Source organism: Coturnix japonica, chromosome 7 (assembly GCF_001577835.2).
Source record: "Coturnix japonica isolate 7356 chromosome 7, Coturnix japonica 2.1, whole genome shotgun sequence".
Classification (NCBI taxonomy): domain Eukaryota; kingdom Metazoa; phylum Chordata; class Aves; order Galliformes; family Phasianidae; genus Coturnix; species Coturnix japonica.
This window is the reverse complement of record NC_029522.1, coordinates 25016194-25030412: the sequence shown is the minus strand read 5'-3', so window position 1 is coordinate 25030412 and position 14219 is coordinate 25016194. Positions and strand designations below refer to the sequence as shown.

The window sequence follows — 14219 nt, the reverse complement described above, 5'->3', positions numbered from 1 at the left end:
ATCTGGAATAGGTATCTGTGCATCTGAAAAGTGCAGGGAATTATCTAGAGCCTTATCCACTTAATCTCTAACACAGGAATTTACAAAGAAATGTCAACAAAAATTCCCTACCCAGCCATGCCAGTCTTCTTCCCCTCCAGCTCATCTTAACGGCACTGAAGGACAGCCTGCTCCTGCACCTTTAAGACTTTTTGAGGAGCATCCAGCCTTTCTGGACCCGTTTACCCTTCAGGACAGACTCCCAAGGGACCCTCCCTATCAGTGTCCTGAACAGTTTGAAGTCTGCCCTCCAGAAGTCCAAGGTAGCAGTTTTGCTGCCTCTCTCCTGACTTCACCAAGAATCAAGAACTCTACCATTTCATGGTCACTCTGCCCAAGACAGCTCCCAGCCTCCACATCTCCCACCAGTCCTTCTCTGTGAACAGCAGGTCTAGTGGGGCACCTCCCCTGGTAGGCTCCCACACACTGGGAACTTCCTCGACTGCTTCTTCTGCACTGTGTTGTATTTCCAGCACATATCAGGGAAGTTGAAGTCCCCCATGAGAACAAGGGCTGGCAACTGTGCCAGCTGCTTGTAAAACACCTCATCTGTCTCTTCATCCTGGTTAGGCAGTCTGTAACAGACCCTCACCAGGATGTCAGCCTTGTTGGCCCTCCCTCTGATCCTTATCCATAGAGAGCCAACCTTCTTGTTTCCAGCCCTGACCTCAACAACACCAAAACTCTCTCGGCATAGACAGCCATGCTACCAGCTCTCCTTCCTTGCCTGTCCTTTCTGAAGAGCTTATAGCCATCCATTGCAGCACTCCAGTTGTGGGAGCAATCCCACCATGTTTCCATAATGGCAACTAAGTCACAGTTTGCCTGCTGCACAGTAGCTTCCAGCTCCTCCTGTTCATTGCCCGTGCTGCATGCACTGGTGTAGATGCACTTCAACTTATTCCCTTGCCTCAGCCCCATCCTGGCATTGTTCCCCCAGGCTCATCTCTAGCAAGCCTCATTTTATCTCCTTCCTCCTTCATATCTTGTTTATAAGCCTGTCAGTGAGCTCTGCTAGCTTCTGGGCTAGGATCCATTTCCCCTCTGAAGTCCCTTTTGATAGCCCTCAAGCTTCTCTCAGCGACTTCATCACTGCCAGCCTGAACTATCAGTAAGGGGTAAAGATCAGAGGGTCAAATCAGACCCTGGCCTGGAGAGGCAACACACTTCCCTATGGGTCTGCTCCTGTCAGAAGGGAGTTGCCTCCAACAATCACCCTTCTTTCCTTCTTGGCAGAGGCAGCCTTCAGCTGATGTCTGCAGTCCCCCTTCCTTCCAGCCATGCTGTACGGGGCCTGGCTCTGTCTTGATGACCTCGGTGTAGGTACCGGAAGGCAGCTGTTACCACTTTTAAGACAAAAGTGGAGTCAGGTTACTCGAGCCTTGGAAAACAAATAGAAAATGTTGATAGGTAGATTAGTGCTTAGGATAGGACACCAAGGGTTTGGTCCTGTAAAACTCTATCATGCATTTTCCTATAACAAAAATATATAAGCATAATTTAATGGTGTTCCAGTAGATGTTTATAGGATTATATTTGCCATGTGTGTTTTTATGGTACATTAGAAAAGACAGCAGTGGTGGCCAAAGAGAATGTGCCAGATACTGAGCCCAGCAGAGGGGAGCTGCATGGGCATCATGGGCAGTGAGACACTGGTGACGGGGTGGTGGCCGGGCAGAGCTGAGCCAGGCAGGACCAGGCAGGAAGGCGGCATCTCAGCTGCTGCTTTGAGATGTCCTTGAGCTCTTTTGCACAGCACAGCGTGTGCATCCCTTCTGCTGGCCTGAGCTGCGGGACAGGAAGAGAGGGGAGGAAGCAGGGGATGACTGGCATGTTGTAGAGGTTTTTTTTTTCCCTGGGAGGAGGAGGTGTGGTCGTTCCAGCTTCTCCAGCCAACAAAGTCCTGGTATAGGTGCAGCACATTGAAGCTTTGTTCCCTCTTTGTGTGGAAAAAATATGGTTCTTATCTCTCATTTGGGAGTACAGCTTGGAGCAGAAGTTTACTGCTCATACTGCTGTAAGGCAACATTTCTGCTCTGAGCACGACTGTGCCATCTGTGACCATGGCCTGTAACAGGTAAGAGAGGTGCATGGATCACCTCCTGTGCTACACCCAGGGCAGATATGAGCACACAGCTACATTTCTGTCAAACTAAGCTGCAGGTACACGAGCAGATTAAGCCCATCTAATCTGCTGTTGCTACCAGAACAAGCAGCCATACCCACCCTCTCATCCCTGCCTGTCTGTGCTCCCATGCTACCCCCTCCATTGTACCAGCACAAGCTGCAGCACAGCCACGTGCTGACCAGACAAAGGAAATGATCTGGAGGAAAACTAATCTGATCAGAGGGGGGGAAAAAAAAAAGGAAAAAGAAAAAAAAAAAAAGGTTTCACCCAGAATCAATTGCCCAGCGGGTGCCTTCCTCAGCAGCCATGCCAACGAATGCTGCTGTACAGTGTGCATGAAGCTGCACCTCAATCAGAGAGGCTGTGGCTTTACCCTCACCCCAGCCTCTGTGCCACCGTCTGGCAGCACTGGGAGCCCCAGAGCTGTGTGCTCGCAGTGTGGGGCGGGCAGGCGGCGCCAGCACAGTGCTCTCCATGCAGACGTGCCCCAGCGGCCGTTCCAGCAGCAGCCACTGCCGGGTTACATTATGGGGCTGCTGCCTGTTCGGCCCGGTGCTGGCAGCCCTCAGCCATATAGAGGAGCCGAGGCTGAGCTGAAAGAGATCCATTTTAGGACGCGAAAGAGGGAAAAAAAGGAAAGATATGCAGAATGTCATTCTGCCAAGGGGCAGCGCTTTGCACGCTGCAGTAGTGGCAATACAGTAGGATGCCAAACTATTTGGTGATTGTTTCTAGTTGCAGGTTATGGTGTTTGTAAATAGAAGCTGAGTTACGTGAGTAGCACCTGATAAGTCTTTGGTTTTTCTCAGCTGTTTCCCTTTGTAATTTGTGTGAGTGTGAGATTGGGGCCACATCTCTATTAGAAAGAGGAAGAAGAACCAGAATGCGCTGGGCGGTGCTGTCTGAGCAGTGCTGCTGGCAGCGGCCAGGGCTCAGGGCCCGATGGGCCCACAGCTGTGAGCTGCTGCAGGGCTGCACTGCAGCACTGATGTGAGCAGGGCGGGAGGACAGGGGTGAGCCCAGCAATTCCTCCTCCCAGCACGGCTCTTTCTTTCAGCCTCCCACTCTTTGCCTCATAACTGCACAGCTTCCTGGGCCTGGATTCTGGGAAGAAATCAGAGTTCCTCTACTTCTGCTGGAGCCTCCACAAGGGCTGTGACCGGATGTTCCCCCAGCTGCATTCCTGTCTCCAACAAAGCAAAACTTTTGAGTTACATATTCCTGTTTTTACTGCGCTAGGAGCAATCTGGTCTCCCTACAGCAACCGCGGAGTTATGCGGACCCTGAGCTCCCTCCCACCCCTGGGAAGCCCGGGCACTTCGACGGTGGGAGGGGGAGGAGGGGAGAGAAAGGAGAGAGATGGGGGGTAAAGGTCCATTAGTTGTATTTATTTCCCCCTAGAACAGCAGCTGGGAGAGCCCGGGCTGGGGGCGCGGGGACCGTCCTGGAGGTCAAAGCCGGGGCTGAGCCGCTCTCACCTCTCCGCGGGTCCGCGGCGGAATGCGCGGCACGCGGGGCCGGGCGCAAGTTGCATTCCGCCGCGGTCCCGCCGCGCCCCCCAGGCGCAACCATTGCGCTCCGCGGGGGCACCGCTCCCCACCGCGCCCGCCGCCCCGCACCGCCCGGGGACCGCACCCCGCTTCGCTCCTCGGCCCCGGACCCGCGTCGCCGCCAGCGCCCGCGCAACCGCGGGGGAGGGGGCGGGCGCCTCGTCCGCTCCGCGCTTCCCCGCTGCGGTTGGGCTCGCTCGTTCCCTCCTTCTGGGCGGTGGTTGAGGCCGGCGGGAGGTGGGATCGGCCGGGCCGGGGAAGCCGCCGGCGGTCAATGAGCGCCCGTTGATGGCAGGCTGGGCGGCCGCGGCGGGGTAGGGTCGGTGCCGAGCGGAGCCGAGCGGGGCGGGGGGCCGGGGAGAACGAGAGGCAGCCGCAGCCGGAGAGAAGGCACGGAGGCGGGGAGCGCCCTGCAGCCCCGCCGCGCCGCAGCCCGGCGGCCGCCAAAGTTGCTCCCCATCCCGAGGGGCGGCCGGGGATCAGGCGGGGCGATGATCTTCCCCAGCAGCAACAGCAGCGCGGCGGGCGGCAGCCGGACGCCCTATAGGAAGCAGGTAAGGGCGGCGGGGCTTCGTGGCACCCCTCATCCGCTTTTTAAAAACAGTATTTATTTTATTTTCTTTCTCCGCTGGGAGGGGTTGGTGACTCTCGCTGCTGCAGAGCTGGGCTTTGCAGAAATAACCCCACCTCCAGCCCCCCCCTAAGTCCCTTCCGAACTGTGCCGTGACCTTGCCGAGTGCCGAGCCCCGAGCTGAGGCCTCTGCCGGGTGACCTTAGCGGTCGGGCCGGGCGGCTCCGGGCCCCTCTGGGCTCGGCAACAAGTGACAAAAGCCCTGCTCCGTGTCGCAACCCGGGATGTAAAGAGAAACTTGGGGCTGGGTGATTTCTGGCTTCGCGTGAAATGCCCAAAAGGTTCAGGCGCCGCCGCTGCTCTCATGCAGCCGCTCGAGAGAGCCGCCAGAGCAGGCAGGCTTCCCCCTTCTCTCTCCCTTGAAGTACACAAGGGAAATCCTGTGACATTTTCTGGGCAGACAGAGCGTCACGATAAGCTCGGGGCTCTCGAATCTATCGAGCTGTACTGAGAGAAGCGTTCTGTTAGTTGCTTGTTTAGCAGCTGGAGATAAAACAGCCGAAGTGCAGCCTTGCTGGGCCAGTGGCTCTTCAGCTGCGTTTTTAACTTTTTGTTGCTGTGGTGGTGGTGGTTTTTGCGCCCTGATACGTTGTTGTTGAGATCCTAATGTTAACAAGAAACCAATTTCTCATTGAATCTTCGGTATTTTTAAAGCACTTCGTTTTAAAGCTCTGTAGTTACGTTCCAAGGGGTGAATGGAGGAGAGGTCACTGCCGGCAGGGCTCACGCTGCCAGGTGGAGGCACCTCCCGGCCCGTGCTGGCTGAGAGCGGCCGGGCTCGGAGCGCACCCGCAGCCTGCGGGGATCCCTCGGCCGTGGGTCGCGGTGGCACCGCCGCCGTGGACACGCACGGCGAGCTGCCAGCTTAGTGCTGCAGGCTGGGCGGAGCGAAAGTTGGGCTACTGGGCACACCTGGAGTTGAAGGGCAGCTTCCAAAAATCGTGATTTCTTTTCTCTTCCTCCCTCGTTTTGGAGAAATAGCTTTTCGATAAGAATCGCGTGGATGTTATCTCAGCGGCACCCTGCCGATGCTGCTAGCAGCGTGCGGAGTTATCTCTGTATCTCGTGCTTGAAGCGTTCAAGTCCATGCGTAATAAAACACGCTCATTGTGTGCGCTGGTTTTGGTTTGTTTTCAATAAATGCCCCGGCTACACCCACGCGGACGGTCTCGCCCGGCCCTTCGACATACTTTGGACATGAAGGCAGTTCCGCCGATGCCCCCCCGGGGCCGCTCCGTGCAGGGCCGGGGCGCGGCCGCGGGGCCGCTGGCTGCCCGCCGTGCTGCAGAGCGCTGATAAGCGCAGCTCCGTTCTGCTCAGTGCCCTCCTTGGATTCAACGAGCTGAAAGGGCTGCCTGAATCGGAAAAACAAACAGAGCCTTTTTTTTTCTTTTTTTCTTTCAATAGGCAGAGAAAGAAATGAATGCGGGGGTATTATGTGGTCTTAAGACCCCGGGAACCAAAGGTTTCTTTTGTTAGCGTGTAGCCATTCTCCAGTCAAACACTTCCTACACAAGGAGCCGGGCCTGCGCCTTTCTCCGTTTAAGTCCCTGGAAAGCTCCCATTAACTTCATTCATGGAGACCGAGGTCGTATAAAGATTGACTTTCTGATCTCCCTTTCACTCAGACTTCACCTGCAGGGGCGAGCTGCTGCCATACAATGCTGAGCAGCGTTATGAACCTAATTTTCAGCCTTTCCCGGTAATTAGAAATAGTCCAGATTAAGTCTTTGTGTCTCTGCATAACCAGTATTTGGACAATTGAATTATAATCGTATTTTAGTCTAAGAGACTGGATTCTGTTAGTGCAGGAAAAGCAGCTGAGAGGAGAAGCTGTGTGGCAGCCCCAACTATGGGAACTGGGGAGAAATAGGTAATTTAAAAATGAAACCGAAATGTTTTGAGCAGCTTGTGTCTCGTTATTTGTATTGCAGCATGAATGGTATCAGAGTGGTGGAAAAGCAACCTCGTTTTTAGTGTTTTCCTGTTATGTTCTAAAGAGCTCATAGCATATTCAGGTAGCTTAGTACTGGATATTGTGTTGAAAAGGTGAGATCTTTGCTGGTTAAATGCACTGTAAAGCTCTCATTTTGTTTTAAGACATTGTAATGGGAAATTCTGCCTTCTTTTAACATACTGGCGAACTTCTGGTGAGCTACAGTAGGTCCGGAGTGTTGCCCATGCTCTGTTTGTTTCCACAGAACTCTATTTTGTTTTGTAAACACATCAGTGCTGATGCTGCTGTGCTCATTATCTGCTGGATCTGTTGCAGTGTAACTCAGGCACACAGGAGCCAGTCAGCATCCTTGGTTTCGGGTCAGATGCAATGAGGTGGTGCCTGATCTTTTTCTGAGCTTTAGAGTAAGAATACCAAACTGTGCTCTCTCAACTTGTATAATCAAACTCCTGCTAGGCTGGTGGTGTTAATTAGCCATGGTAGAAATGAGTAGCAGCTCATCTGATGATTTCCTTGAAGTGCAGATTCAGACCTCCTTAAAGCCCAAAGCCCATGCAGTACCTGCAGTAACGGCCTATCACGGTGCTGGTGGCTATGCATCCTCTCTGAACAAGGTAGGGGTAATCTAATAGCTCTGCTCACAAGGTTACGCGAGTTATGCAAAGAATGCACACGTGTGCATCCGCACGGCAAAGGAAGCACTGCAGTGCCTGGTGTCCGAGCTGTGCCGGGCTCCCTGGCTGCGGCCTGCTCCTGCCCTTGGATTCCCATGGAAATCAGGAGGCGCTGCTCCCAAGTTAATATTTCCACGCACTGTAAAATTATCATAAATGGGAAAGCGAGGCTTTCTCCTGCCATCTGCTCCTTGCATCCAGCAACCGCCTTACAGAGGTGCCGTGCAGCGGGGCTCCTGAGGGGCCACAGAGCAGGCTGTGGGCTGCCTGCTAACCATGCTGCTGTTGCCTTGTGTTGGGCGTCCTATTTATCTTGCCGATGGAAGTAGATTTTACATAGTTTGCTGCTTTCAAGCAGATTAACTGGGCGTAGCTGCACGTGAGGAATTTAACACTGATTTTCTATTCTTGTAAGGCAAACGTGAATGAAAGAAATAAAAGGAAGCACCTTATCTTGTCAGGCGAGATGGTACAGATGATGAAAAGCGATACGTTTGTCTTATCTGTATTTGGCAACTTAAAGTTTTTGTTTAGGATTTCTAACAGGGTAAATAGTACGTTTTTATCTGTTGGGAAGTTTAAAGTTTGTGTGTTTGTCATTAAGCTTCACGTGGAAGGGAAAATGGAAGGCTGAGCCCCGACCATCTGCTCTTTTTCTTTTTCTTTTTCTTTTTCTTTTTCTTTTTCTTTTTCTTTTCTTTCTTTTTCCCTGAAACTTCCAACTGTTTAAAAACAAAAAAAAAAACCACCCAAACTGCTTGTGTTGCCACATTTCAGAAGGGTTCGGTCCTTTAAACTGGGATTACTGGCGGGGCGGAGAGAGGAAGGAAGGGAGGGGAAAAGCCTTTCCCAAGAGCTGGAGATTGCTCTTAAAACATCAGCACAGCGCTGCAGTTGAGTTGATAATAATGGTGGTTCGACGTGCTTTTGTTTTTATCAGGTAACTAACAAGAAACGATAGCCGTTTGAGTCAGTGTTATTTCCATCTCTGAAGCTTTCATTGAAACTGATGTTTGTTTGTTCAGTGAGATGGAGTGTAACAAAAGAAGTCGGTAAAGAACACGAACTTTTAAACCTCTTCCCTCCCAGCTCTATTCCCGGCTTCTTATAGGCTGTTTTCTCTGTTTCTACATCAGATTATTTCTAAAAGATCTCACTTAGGGGACAGCGTGAAGGCAAATAAAGCTGTCAGCCTATTGATGAGGCACATGGGCATGTTTTGGTCTTGGCTGGAGCACTTCGGTCAGAAGGTTTCTAGAAAGCCAACAGAACCACATTTGAATGCCTCCACGAGCCTTGTTTAAGTAATTGTTACTTATTTTGCATACGTTTCAGAATGGCAGCGCATTGTGGTAATTACAGCAGCCCCACTGCAGCCACTGCATTTGCAGCTTCCTGATGCAACAGGAAAGGGAAGGGATGAGTTACAAACCGGGGAGAACCGTGGGGGAGAACCACGTGCTAGATAAGCACAAGCCTTCTACCCCAGCAACTTAACAAAACAGATACACCACAAAAAATAATCATGTGCTACAGGGGCTGGTTGCTGTGATTAGCAGGGGTTTGGCTCTGCCTTCCTCCAGAGACTGCAGTTACACCAGAGGAGCTGCAGCTGTGTGCTGACACACAATGGCTTTAAACTGCAGTTGAAGTAATTGTGTGCTGGGGAGAGATTGTTTTACTCAGGTACAAAGAGGCTCAAGGTTTGTGCTAGTTTGAATTTAATGGTGTTCATTACTGTTTGTGTAAATTGATTTTAACTGCAAAGCTTTATACCCATGCACTGGGATGCGTGGGTTTAAAAACATCTAGCAAATGTTTTGGAATATGATAAGCTCTTTAAAAGGGAAGTGCAGTTCCAGTGTCCCAGAAGTTTATTTTTTTTCTGAATTTGTGTTGTAGCATAATACATTGCAAGATCAGTGCTAGTAATTACAAACATACAATATTGATAAAAATACCTTTTTGTTCATGCATCCTCATAAAAGCAGTGCCATTCGCTTAACAATACTAGTTTAGGGAATTGCTGATCTGTGCCTTATTTGTGTAAAGCGATCTGCTTCAGAAAGATGTGTCGAATAGAGTGGGTGTTTGGGTAGAACTTATAGAAGTGCAGAACTTTGTGAAGTCTGCGGTGGGAACAAATGATGCTTTGTTCTGTGCCACCCAATTTGGGCCTGATTTCCCTCAGTTGCTTGATTGAAAAGCAACAGAGAGTGCTGTGCAAGGTGAGCATCAGGCTTAGTCTCACCTGACATCTCCCTGTTTGTGGAATGAAGCATTTCGCATCAGCAAGGAAATATACAGAACTTTATCATTCATTCTTTTCCTTGACAGTGGTTCTTTCCTTTAAAGACCCCTTCATATGCTATTCTGAGCAGTTTATCATTTTCTCCATTTAGATAAGGAGATTTCTTTCTTTTTATTATCTTGTATTATTTTGTTTTTATTTTTATCCGAGTCTCCTCTACGGTATGGTTCTTTGCTTCAAGAAAATGGAAATGTGACTCTGCAGGTTAACTACAGCTCATATATTTTGTCATCTGTGTACTACAGCAGAGCGGTGTTAGACTTCAATCCTTTCAGGTATCTGAGATCTGTGTGGCTCTTTCATTTTTAGTGTCCCTATGGAGTGCAACTCCTGGATAGGAGTTTGGGGGGTAGTTGCAGGGATCATATGTCTAAAACTCTGAAGTGATGTTCCTGTGCTCGACTCCTCCTTGGTGGTTCAGTCCTGTTGTAAGGCTTGTCTAGCCTACAGGAACCATATCAGTTAATGCTTGCCAATGTAGTAATCTGAAATTACTCAAAACACAGAGGCAAATGAGGGTAAAATCAAGTATAAGTCCACATTTACAAACCTCCAGACAAAAAGTGGATGATTCTTACTTGGTGAAGAGAAAGAAAGAGAAACACTGTAGTCCAGAGCAGGGGAGTTTCCTTTACCTTGTACATATTACTGCAGCAGACGACTGCCAGTCTTCCCAGCACCAGTGTAGTTATTGTGCAGCCCCAGTCACTCAGGTTGCTTTCAGAGCAGTCTCTGATTTAAGACTCTCTATGTTCTTGAAACTCATTTTGAGGTTAAGGGGTAGAGGATTATTTTGGTCTTTTAACTCAGTAAAGGGTTATTTAGATGTCTCACTAGACCTGGGTGGTTTTGTTTCTGCTTGGGCAGTGCTGGTGTCCCTGGGGCACAGCCAGGTGCAGGGCTGCCCCACGGCTTTGAGCACACTTCTGGTCTGTTCTAAGGGGACATCTGGTGTGTAGCAAAGGAGGTTGGGCTTTCATGCTGTGGTGGATGAATTTCAAGTCTTGGAGTGATGTTTTTCTTTCTCCTACCTCTATGCATAATTTGCTAATTGTGCTTTGTGCTGTTTCATAAGAGGAATTTTCTCTTGGTTCCTGTTGGTGGCCAGGAACACCTTGTGTGAGTCCGGGAGGGCAGCTCCCTCACCAAATAAATGCAGGCTTTGGCAGAGCTGGGCAAAGAGTTGTGCACATTTCTGTCCTTGTAGAAGCAACCACCAGCAGGCTGAGGTCCTTTGAAGTGTGTAGTGGTCTGTGTTTCAGATGAGTTCAAGAAGAGGTCTGAAAATGTGCGTCTGAGTTTGAAGACTCTTGTGCCATCACCTGTTTACTTACCCAGTGGTGCCACTGACTGTGGTGAGGCTGCAGATGTGAATAAGTGCTTATTGAGACAGAGAATCAGAAGACCTTTGAGTTCTTCTCATGAGAAACCTGAGATGAATGGTTGGTGTATCCAGGGTCAGTATTAGACTGACAGTCAATGGAATCAAATGGTATTTAAATTGCTTTAATATTATTCCATCCACTCTACTTGGCTTACATGATCCCCATTACAGTAGTACTTAGGCTTATTTAAAAATACTTCTGTGTAATTTGGGAAAAAACATTTGAGTTAAGTATTTAATAGAACTGCTTAGCTTCTAACCTTTGAAACAGTGACAATTTTCGGCCTTTTTTCAGCATTCCACTCTGGGCGCTACTTATGAGAAATGCTTACCTAAACCAGATTATTTCAAAAACATTTCTATAATATTTAGCTTAAACAAAAAGATAGATGATAAGTAATTCTTTGGAGTATTAGGGCAGCAGTGCTTCCAGTGTGAATGCTTGTGTGTAAATATTTCAGAACTGGGGAATTTTTAAAAGGAAAACAACAGCAGTATTCTATGGTACTGAGAAGCTGTGGAGTACGCTTAAAAGCTTGAGTTATTTTTTATGGTGAAAAATATCAGGATGTAATTCATTATGTAGACTTTCTGTTCATTGAAAGTTCTGGTGAACTTCAAGGCATACTGTGGCACTAACAGAAAAATGTAGTGATTTTCTAATGCCTTGGGAGCCTCTTCCACTCCTACTAATGATGCTCTGCAGTCTCAAGAAGCACGATACAAGATGGAAATAGTTAAGGAGTTATTATGCTGAATTATTTCAGCATTATGTTGATTTTTTTTTTTAAATTGCTATGGTGACAAAATCAGGTTAACTCTTGGACCAAATTTTGTCACATTGCCAGCGTACTGTTCTCAGGTCTATCAAGTGCAGCTGAAAACTGGCTTAGTCATTAGAGAAGGCACTTTGGCTTTTCATGTAACCATTCCTTACATCTTCGGGTCAGCTGATGGGAGTTCCTGGCTCTGAAGCTCTTGATATCTTTTTTCTTTTGGGTTTATAGAATCATACAATGGATAGGTTGGAAGGGTCAAACCCCTAAATGTCAAACGTTCCACTTACAACTGTTGTTTCAGTATTATTAACATATGGCTTTGTATTCCAATATACAAATTGATCGAATTAGCTTGTGATTTTCATCCTTCAATCAAAAGGTGCTTTTTTGTGTGTGTGACTGTTCCCCAGTGAGCTGCTTCCAAGATTACAGAATCCCCAGTGCTAGCTTTCCTGCTCCACATTTTTTCTTTCCTAAAGTTCTGTACTCAGTCACTGTCTTGGTGATGATAAAAGTGCAAGATCAACCACAACTATAAAGGTTATCCGGGGACAGTACAGACGTTAAGGTACTGACATAAGTTCCAATTTCATTGTCTTGTCAAAGATGTTTTAGGTAATCTTAGATAAACCATGTTGGTTTGACTCTTCAAAAGCTGTTTGGTAACGGTGGTTTTTCTGCTTCCCATAGATCTTGTTCAGAAATGTAGTAAGATGTTAAAGCAGGTCAGTTATTACTGTAACTGGGGCTAAAAAGCTTAATATAAAATATATATCCATATATATAACACACTCTATCATACATATATCCAGATGTACTTTTCATCATAGAATGATCATAGAGTCACAGTATGGCTTAAATTGGAAGGGACCTTTAAGATCATTCAGTCCCAACCCCTGCTGTGGCCTGGTTGTCATCCATCCATCCTGGCCTTGGGCACCTCCAGGGATGGGATATCTGCAGCTTCTCTGGTGTGAGGGTCTCAGTAACCTCTCAGCAAAGAATTTCTTCTTAACTTCTAACCTAAATCCCCCCTCTCTTAGTTTAAATCACTTCTTTCTTGTCCTATCACTTTCAGGCAGTGTCAGTCACTGTCAGTCCCAGCTTTTCATCCATCAGGACCCTCAAGTCCTTCTCCGCAGGGCTGCTCTCAATGAGTTCTTCTCACAGTCTGTGCATGTATCTGGGATTGCTCAGATCCCATGCAACACCCAGCACTTGGCTTGTTGAACCTCATTTGGTTTTAAGTCAGTCTTCCAAAGCTCAAGATAAAGCAGATTACTCATAATTGTAAAACTTAATGCTCAAATTCCTCTCATCATTTGCTGTGTGAGTAGTTACTTCACAGTCTACGTGAATGTTCATGTGAATACTCCTATTAATGTTCCAGATTAATAACAATGACAGAATTCATTTTAGCAAGGAATTAGACTGGTAGAACTGCATAGAGTTCTAGTTTTAAGAAGAAGATATTGTTTTTCGCTTAGTAGTTGGCTTCCTTTCTAAGCAGAAGTTTAGTGTGCAGTAGGGCACAATCCAGATATTAAACTGTTGCTACTGTTGCTCAGAACAGGAACAACTCTCCTGTTCTAGATTTTGCATGTTTTTTAACATAGGTAGTTGTAGCAGTTCTGTGGCCTTATCTCTCCTGCTAAATAAACTTAATATTTTTCCCTCCTTAGGGAGGCTTCCCATTCTAATTCTGTTGTCCCATTTTAATTCTGAATCACTTATTCTCAAATATTTCAGTTTTTTCTTCTAGTGAATGTAAGGCACACTCCAACTTATTACTAGGACTGGTGTGGCAAGCTAGTAATAGCTTACAAGATCATTAGCATTAAACATCCAACAGTTGCAAAGATTGCTAAGCCACATAGGCAGGAGCTGAATATTCTGATTCAAAATAGAATTTATTGAAGTTGCCCACTGTGTAGAACAAACCTGAAAGCATTTGTTCAGAATGGTATTTGTGCAAGAAGTAGAGGTGAGTGATTAATTTTCTTAGAACGTTTGCTGTTAGCCTTGAGATACCCTTTTGTTACAGTATTTGAACATTGATTATTAATTTGGAGTATTTTCTTTTATCTGCAGTTTTTAGATGTGTTCAGAGACAAGGTTTCTCTGCTGAATTCTTGTGCTGAGGGCTAGAGCACAATGACAGAGTGGATGGATAGGCTCTGTGCCCAAATGGCATAGTTTATTTCTGACTTGTGTTTGACGTCTAAGTGTTCATCATCTGTTTCTACAGCACCAGACATTGTTCAAGTGAAACAGCACCTTCCAGCAACTGGGGCTGCTGCACACAGGTGCTGCAGTTGTTTTTGCCAGCTGGGCTCATACACAGCGCACGTGCATCTAAATGTGCTGTTGAGTGCTGGAGGCACTGCCTGCTTCACTTCTGCAGTTGGAGCTGTAATTGTTTGTATGTTTGAGCTATACTATTATCTGTGCTGCCAGGACCACTCAATCTTGGCTGTGGAATTCCTTATGTATTTAGTGTTGTATTAGCAGTACATCTGGAAGTCTTCCTAGGTGTTAGCTAATTCTCCTAATTTTCATTTCAGAATTAACAACAATCTGCAGTGTCTGAGTGATTCATTATGCAGGCAGACATTCACCCGACAGCTATCTGGAGTGTTGCTTTCGTTAACTTAACTCACAGCAAAGAACACTATCCTGTGTTTGTTCAGCATACAGTTGCTAAACATTTGTAATTTAACTTGCATGCTAAATTTTGTGATGGAACCATTAACTGTCATGAGCTAT

At 47.4% G+C, this 14219-nt stretch overlaps 1 protein-coding gene across 3 annotated transcripts in view; it reads left to right on the top strand.

The window, feature by feature from the left end:
* RBMS1 (RNA binding motif single stranded interacting protein 1) overlaps positions 1 to 14219 on the top strand; it is a 137018-nt gene that overhangs the window by 46178 nt on the left and 76621 nt on the right. Inside the window, exon 1 of one of the 3 annotated variants that reach the window (XM_015869078.2) lies at positions 3946 to 4271. The exons of the other annotated variants lie outside the window; for them this stretch is intronic. Coding sequence (XP_015724564.1) covers positions 4209 to 4271 — 63 coding nt within the window. The 5' untranslated portion in view covers positions 3946 to 4208. Of the gene's footprint in view, positions 1 to 3945; positions 4272 to 14219 lie in introns of those variants that run through there. 3 annotated transcript variants of the gene reach the window in all.